We start from the raw sequence: 7,728 nt of genomic DNA, 5'->3' as shown, positions 1-7,728 counted from the left end.
ACAGTCAACTTCTTCGCCTTATCGACAATTGTTGAATATGTTTGACCGGAGTCCGTTTCGCACCGGTGGGTCACTGGGTTCCCGAGTATCCAGTTTCATGGAGCGCCACCACCGACGAGTACAGATGAGTCGCAACAAGTTGTACCTTTACCGGCTCAGTCGAGCCACCAGTTTGGTGCACCAGCGACCGCCCCTGATGAACACCAAGGCCCAGTCGGGATTCGATGTTCTGCACGAGGATGCCCGTATCTTTCTGGAGCGTACCAACGCGAATGTGCGCCTGCTACTGAATCTGTCGAAGATCAAGCGAACCAGAGGCACCATTGACATTGACGAGGGTTCACCGCTCGTTCCCAAATCGGCTCTACCACAAATGCGGCATAGACTGGATCTGGTGGAGCGTCACAACCTTTTGTTGGGTCGCCGCCTGTTGAGGATCCATGAGCGTGGAGCCGCCCAGCGGAAGCGGTCCAGCCGGCAATCGCCAACGAGCAGCATAAGGTGTCCCAGTGTGATGACCAATCGGTCCACTCTGGGTGAGAGTGAGGTGTTCGACAAGTACATTGGCTGGGATCTGGACATGCCCGTGGGAAACTTCGAACTGATGCGACTGCTTCGGCCCAGGATTGTTTTACACTTCGGTCTGATGGACGGCCGGCCGTTGGGCCAAGTGGTGGTACAGCTATATACGGAGGCGGCGCCGCTGGTGGTGCTGCAGTTCGTCCGCACTTGCCTGGCCCAGCGGTCGCATGAGTTCGCCGTGCGCCGGATCTTTCCACGTCTGTGGTTGGAGGGCTATCTCCTGAGCAGCTGCAAAAACAGCGGAGGCGAAGCGTCCTCATTAAGCTATCGCGATCCCATGGAGTTCGATACGCGCGTGGTGAGTCACGCTCGCTACGGTTGCGTCTTGTCCTGCGCCAAGGAGTTCTGTGTCCACGGCTTCCCCGGCGGAGCCATCAACTTTACCATCAGCTTCAAGCCCCTGCCGGTGGCCATGGGTCAGCGCGTGGGCTTCGGTCGGGTGATACGCGGCGACAAGGTCATCGTGGCCATGGAAGCTCATGGCACCAAGAATGGAAAAATTAGCCGTCCACTGCTCATCACCCACTGCGAAATGCTATAGGACATGATGGAGCTTCTGGAGGTACTTCTGGTTTTATAATGCAGAGAATCGTAATCGTGAAGGAATGATTCTATGCGTACTGAAATCGGGAGTCCTGCAGATTCATTTGAAACTCCCTCCCATTGAAATTCAACTTGGTCTCTGTCCAACTGTTGGTTAAAGTACGAGTACAATTTATTTGATTTCTGGATGGATAACTACCGACGATTCGGGCAATCCCCATAAACGAACATTGTATTAATATGTGCTTCTTGTATCGTGCATTCAAGCATATGGATAGTTATACATTATAGTCCTCCGTATGAGACTAGCTAGACTAGCGTTGAAGTTGCATACAAATATATATACGAGTAAGTGGTTCACGGATAGACGAGTAAGAGAAGAAGCTGCTCAAATCCTTCAGCTCCATGACAATACGATCCCAAACAACAGCAACATTTAACTGGCTAAGTTTAACAGTGATTACATTTGGATAGAATAGATAGTAACCGAACTACGAATTGATTAAATGCTGGTTAATGCGGATAAGATGCAGATATATAAACCGTATAACTAGACTGTTTTGATACTTGGTTAAGTGATATTCTTAGTAGGCGTTTACTGCAACTCCAATTGCTTGGCCTTCCCAGTGATACTCCAGAAGTCCGGAAAGGGTCCATCCTCGAGCCTCCGGTTCCGAGGCCAACCGGAATTCGAAGAACCAACCAACCAACTGCTCGATTATCCTTGGAACTGTGAAGCTCTGCGAGCTGGCCGTGCCTGCTTTTATACCCGGAGTGGTTTCATGGCCATGACACCAGAGTCCGGGACACAGTTGCCAAGTCGATGGGCAATTTTATGCCCTGATGGCCATCTAAAGCGCCACAGGAGTATCCTCAATTATTGGGTTGGCTCCTTTGCTCGATGCACTCTAATTTGATTTTGATTGAATTGCGCTTATCGCAATTGTGCACTCGCTCCGGCAAAAACGGAGTTTCAGCATCCTCCTTCCAAGCATATGTACATATATTGACGTCACTGGTGCTTAACGAGCTTCGCAAATCGATTCCCTATTTTATTTATTGTTTATACAAGTATGTACATATAACCACCATATACCCATATACCCATATACCCATACACCCATATATACCCCCCACGTGACGTCACGGGCTTGGCAGTTTTCATTCATGGAAAATTGGAACAGGCGGCCGCGCATTAGGCTCACTCGAATGGACAGTGGCGTCTGCGCCACTTGGAATTGCGTCTTGTGTCGTCTTGGTGGTGCAGTGGTGCACATGTGCGATAAGCGGAATTCAATCAATCAGCCCAGCAAATTGGGAGCAGAAAGTGCCAGCGTGGGTGTTGCCCAACTAAGTTTCTAGGCCGGATTCCGCTATAAAAGTGGCGACAATCCTCTAGCGAAGTCATTCCAGTTGCGTATCCTGCTGGTGACACAGCAGCGGACTGAATCTTCCAACTTCTTCTTTCGTACCTGACTACCAAGCACCACCGATCCACCGAGGATGAGACTACGGCTTAGCGTTCTGCTCCTTCTGCTTCACCTTGGCTGTTTAACTGTGACATGGGCCAGCAGCAGGCACTCCTGTGGCACTGACATCTGCAATGATGGCCGCTGGGATGGCCATCAACGTCAGGACGACTATGATGAGCACATGGTTTACAGACAAGGCGCGGCGGAGAGTCAGAGGAGAGTCCACGTTGAGTCAGTGGCGCGCGATGATCGTGGCAACGAAAGGCGCGAGGAAACAAGGGTTCGTTTGGACTCATCCCTGCGCCTGGAGGCGCGCGAAGATCGTGATGAGCGACGTGAAGCTCGGGAAGAGCGGGAGCAGCCTCGTGAAACCCGTGAAGTTCGAGTCGACAGGCGTGCAGCTCGGGAAGATAAACTACTGGAGGTTCGCGAAGCTCGTGATGAGCGACGTGAAGCCCGGGAAGAGCGGGTGCAGCCTCGAGAAACCCGTGAAGTTCGAGTGGACCGACGTGAAACTCGTGAAGATCGAGTAGACCGACGTGAGTCCCGTGAAGATCGAGAGGACCGACGTGAATCCCGTGAAGATCGAGTGGAGGGTCGTGAAGCTCGCGTCGGACGCGTTGAGCAACGCGATGCTCGTGACAATCAAGTTGAGCACCGTCAAATTCGTGAGAACCGAGAGCAGCGACGTGAAACTCGAGAACAACGAGTTGAGCGACGCGACGTCCGCGAGGAACGTGTGGAGCGACGTGATGCTGACGAAGAGCAACGAGACACTCGTGAGGTTCGCAATCAGCCTCGTGAGGCACGTGAGAAACTGGTGGAGCGACGTGAGGAGCGCGAATCGGACAGGCGTGACTACGAAACTCGACGAGTAGCAGGGAACGACAGACGACTCGAACGCCGAGTAGAACGTGAAATGTCCAGACGCGAGGAACGCGTTAATCGCCGTGACGAAGGAGCTAGGCTAGACAGGCAATTGTCCCGACGCATGGAGCGCGAACAACAAGAGCGAGACCCTGAGCGACGAAACGAACGGGAGAATTTTCGACGAGCAGAAGACCGGCGTGTTGAACGACGCGAACAGCGAGAGAACCGAGTACGATTTGTTTTGGATGACAACTCTCGACGAAGCGAAGACCGCAAGGAAGAGCGTGACAATAAACGCAGGGTACAGCGACGGGAAGAGCGAGACTCAGCTGAGCGTGTAAAGCAAGAGGAAGACCTCGACAGGATCAACCAGCGCCGAGAGGACAATGAAGTCGTTCGCCGTGCAGAACAAGAATCCTTCCGTCGATTCGACTTGCAAAGAGTGCCGGCAGACGGTATTAGCGTCGAGGAACGAAGGGTGGAGAGCAATATTAATCGTAGAGAAGACCGTGAAGCTGAGCGCAGGGAGGAACGCGCAACCGAACGCAGGATGGAGCGCGCCGAAGGAGAAGTGCGGCCGGAAGAACGAGTTGAGCGAAGAGAAGTTCAACGGCGAGTAACTGGAGACGATTTCCGAACTAGCGAGCGGCGTGAGGAGCGAGAGGACACACGTCGAGTGGAGCGCGATGGTCTGCGAAGAGAACGAGAAGTTGAACGAGTCGAAGAGCGTCGGGAGGAGAGCGATGGTATGCGAAGAGAGGAACGAGAAGTTGAACGAGCCGAGGAGCGCCGAGTGATGCGCGATGGTATGCGAAGAGAGGAACGAGACGAGGAGCGCCGAGTGGAGAGCGTCGATATCCGAAGAGATAATCTTCGCAGGGAAGAACGAGAAAATCAAAGGGAAGATCGTCGCCGAGAAGTACAGCGCCGCGAGGAACGGGTAGACCGTGAACGTGTTGAACGCCAGCTTTCCAGACGAGAGATTCGTGAGCCATTGGAAGAGCGTGTACTGCTTACCACCCAAGTGAAAGCCAAAGGCTGGTTGAGCTATGGCAAACGGGAACTGCTGATGACCGGGCAGATCCTCCTCCTGGCCGCTCTCTACAAGAAGTCCACGGCCGGCGGCAAGGGCTTTGGGTGAGCATATTGTGCATGGTACTGGTACTGGAGAAAAGAAAAACTAATCAACTCTTTTTATAGCCATGCGCTGAGTGAGCAGATCCAGGGCTACTTGCAGGCCATTGGATGCTAGGATGCACAAAGGAAATCGACGGCCCTCCCCAAATGAGCAAACGGATATGGATCAAGGAAAACAGCATTACTACCCACAGAAAATGCAAACGGACCCGACAGCGAGCTACGAGCAGAGGGATGGGATGGGATACTCCGCCGGAGCATTGTACAATTTAATCCAACTGTTACTGTAACCAACAAACCTTTCCCCTTTCCTGTTGTAGCCAACAAAAGCATAACGAAAATATATGATGGGATGCTCGAGTAGCCGAGCATCTGCAAACTGCATTGCAATTCGTGAGTTTCGATTCCCAGCCACCTCCACCTCCAACCCCACCTCCTGGATAATTGGAGCAGTCGCCTTCGCATTCGCATCCGAGGGACCGCAACTGTCCACTCACATGGCTGGGCATCCTTGGATGGTTGGATCCTTGAGGCAGCTTTTAAAACCGCCCACTTGGCCCGCCTCCTTTCGGATGCCACAGAAACCGAAACCGAAGCTGAAAGGCAAAATTATTATTGCGATTTTCCATGCCGTTTGCCTTCGTCCTTGCAGCCGCATTGCTCCTGAATATATCCTTTCTCCACCCACGTGTGTGAGTGTCTGTGTGTGTGTGTGTATCGAGGCTGATAAATTTCGCACATATTAGATGTTGGTCTGGTCTATTCATCTTTTTGGCTTTCAAGAGATTTCCCCTGATGGGGCCAGCCGTAGAAGCAGCAGTTTTTGGGGGGCCGACAAGCAGCCAGTAAGCCATCCTTAATCAGTGAAACCAACACACAAATTTTACACAATTTTCATCTTTTGGGGATTATTTTGGGGGTGTGGACTGTGGACTGTGGAGTGTGGAGTGTGTGTGAGTGTGTGTCTGCTGCATAGCTGGATAGCTAGAGTGTGCACTTGTATCCGTATTTGTGGGGAAGTATCCTTTCCTTTGCCATGTTTGCCATGAGCTGGTTCCGAGTTGCTTTACTTACACTTATCCAGGGATACGAATTTCGTTCGGTAGGAATTCAGAATGTGAAGAGTGCACGCAGAGATAAAATCAAGTACTTCCTACTTTGGATTGCAATTTCAAAAAGTTGCCTGTAAAGTTGCTTACTTCATTAAAGCACTTGATCCTAATAGGATCTACGATCGACAATGAGTTTAAGGCAAGTGAAATATCACACAGAAGTATAAAGCTAACTCGAAACATACCCATTCAGTTTGATGTATGCATATTCACAGAACCAAAGGATTTGCTTTTTTCCATCTATTTTTGTTTGCCATCTCTCGCTGGGTTTATTCATGGGGATTTTCATGAAGGGTTTAAATTCAATGCGAACTCTTCTTATACACACATATATATATGTATATATGTATATATATACAGATATATGTTAAATTCGTGGGCCATGGAAGTGTGAAATATCAATACGCAATGTCTGATGGGGGATCCTGTGGCCAGGACACTGGGCAGGCTATGCGATATGAAAGCGCCACAAAAGAGCAATAAACCAACGGGAAAACATCATAAAAAATGCAGTTTTCAATATTTATACGAATTAAATAATTCACTGGCATTGGCCGGGCCAAAGAGGAGCTTCAAAAACCAAAGTGAAACCCAGATTCCTACATATATACGTATGTATATATATATAGACAAGGCGAAAAGGATCCGGTTGCGAAAGGAGAAAGCAAGCAGTAGGTTCTGCCCCGCTCTCTCAAAAACTTGTGACTCTGGTGGCCGGGCTGCTTTTACTGGGCATTTTACGAGTATTTGAGGTTTATTTTATGCCCCCAAACACACACAAGCACACAGAAACACACACACACACACACACTCTCCGGAATGCAAAACAACATAAATTCTGTGTCAGAAATCATAAATTTCAATAAAATAAAAGCAGCGAAGCGCCAAATAAATACGTGGGGTGGCAGCTGGGGGCTTTTGGGGCGCCACCACCTAATGGGGTTAGATTGTGGGGCAAATTACAGCTACGCTAAAAGTAATAAGTAGACGCGCAGTTTTTTAAGCTCCTATTGCAATATTTTGTATATTAATGGACTCTATATGGCATACATTTTTGATTAAATTATTTACAGCTCAGTAATCCGGATTCAGTTAAAAATGCACTTTAGAATGGTAGGAAAAAATGCGAAAAAATAGGAGTATAAATATATCTGTATTATTTTGACCTTAGCTGTTGATGTGTGTGTGTTGGTGTGTGTGTGTTGCCACGCTTCACTTGGCTAAGTAAAAGCAACAGCCAAGTGCAAAATATATTTTCTTTAAAGCGGGCGTGAGAAAAGGCAAAATAGAAAAAGAGGAGGACACAAAAGGAAAGTCCTTGGGAAAGTGTGTGTGTGTGAGTGTGAGTGTGAGTGTGTGTTTTGCATAATTTAATGGGCGACTGGGGAGGTGGTGGGTGTAGGGGAGACTGTTGGCAAGGATGCAGGATACCCGCCATAAAGTGGCCACCAGGCTGCCGCAGGATGCTTTCTATCAAGTCAAGGTAACGGCCGAAACTTGAGAAATATTTCATGAGGCGAACGCGGCAAATGTGTTGCAACACACACACACCACCAAATTGGTGGAGAAATGGGGGAAAACCCTGCGTTTTTTTTTTACATTTTTCCACCTTTTCTTTTTGCCATTTGCCAGCAATTTTATAAATTATCAATTTCACTCGCCCCACTGAAAGGCTAAAAAGCAAAGCAAAAAAAGCAAAAAGCGAACAGGGCGCGCACACAAAATAAATAAATGCAATAAGCGAAGGCAAATGGAAAATGGGTAAAATTGGGGAAAATTGGAAAACCGCAGAAATTGCAATCGAAAATCCGCCACAAGTTGCCATTAAATGTCAATCCTCGAAAGGGGGAAATGTGCAGTTAAATAAAAATCAAAGCGGTTTACGTTATCAGCAGCCAGCGATGCTGATGCCAGTCGAAGAAGAAGTTGCGTTGACAGAATTTCCCAACTTGCTCGCCCACTTTTCCACTTGCCCGCCCACTTTTTGCCTGCGCCCTCGGCGGCATTCTGCA

General features: G+C 49.2%; 2 protein-coding genes across 2 annotated transcripts; both read left to right on the top strand.

The window, feature by feature from the left end:
* Positions 1–35: 35 nt before the first annotated feature.
* On the top strand, positions 36–1,691 carry LOC6524098. Its single transcript, XM_002099926.4, has one exon. It carries the CDS (start codon positions 38–40, stop codon positions 1,121–1,123), a length of 1,086 nt encoding a protein of 361 aa, XP_002099962.1. The 5' UTR covers positions 36–37; the 3' UTR covers positions 1,124–1,691.
* Positions 1,692–2,529: 838 nt separating this feature from the next.
* Positions 2,530–4,994, top strand: LOC6524097 (trichohyalin). Its single transcript, XM_002099925.4, has 2 exons — positions 2,530–4,604; positions 4,668–4,994. Exons 1-2 carry the CDS (start codon positions 2,629–2,631, stop codon positions 4,717–4,719), a joined length of 2,028 nt encoding a protein of 675 aa, XP_002099961.2. The 5' UTR covers positions 2,530–2,628; the 3' UTR covers positions 4,720–4,994.
* The last annotated feature ends 2,734 nt before the right edge of the window (positions 4,995–7,728 follow it).

This window comes from Drosophila yakuba, chromosome X, assembly GCF_016746365.2.
Source record: "Drosophila yakuba strain Tai18E2 chromosome X, Prin_Dyak_Tai18E2_2.1, whole genome shotgun sequence".
Taxonomy (NCBI): domain Eukaryota; kingdom Metazoa; phylum Arthropoda; class Insecta; order Diptera; family Drosophilidae; genus Drosophila; species Drosophila yakuba.
This window is presented reverse-complemented; position numbering and strand designations above follow the sequence as displayed.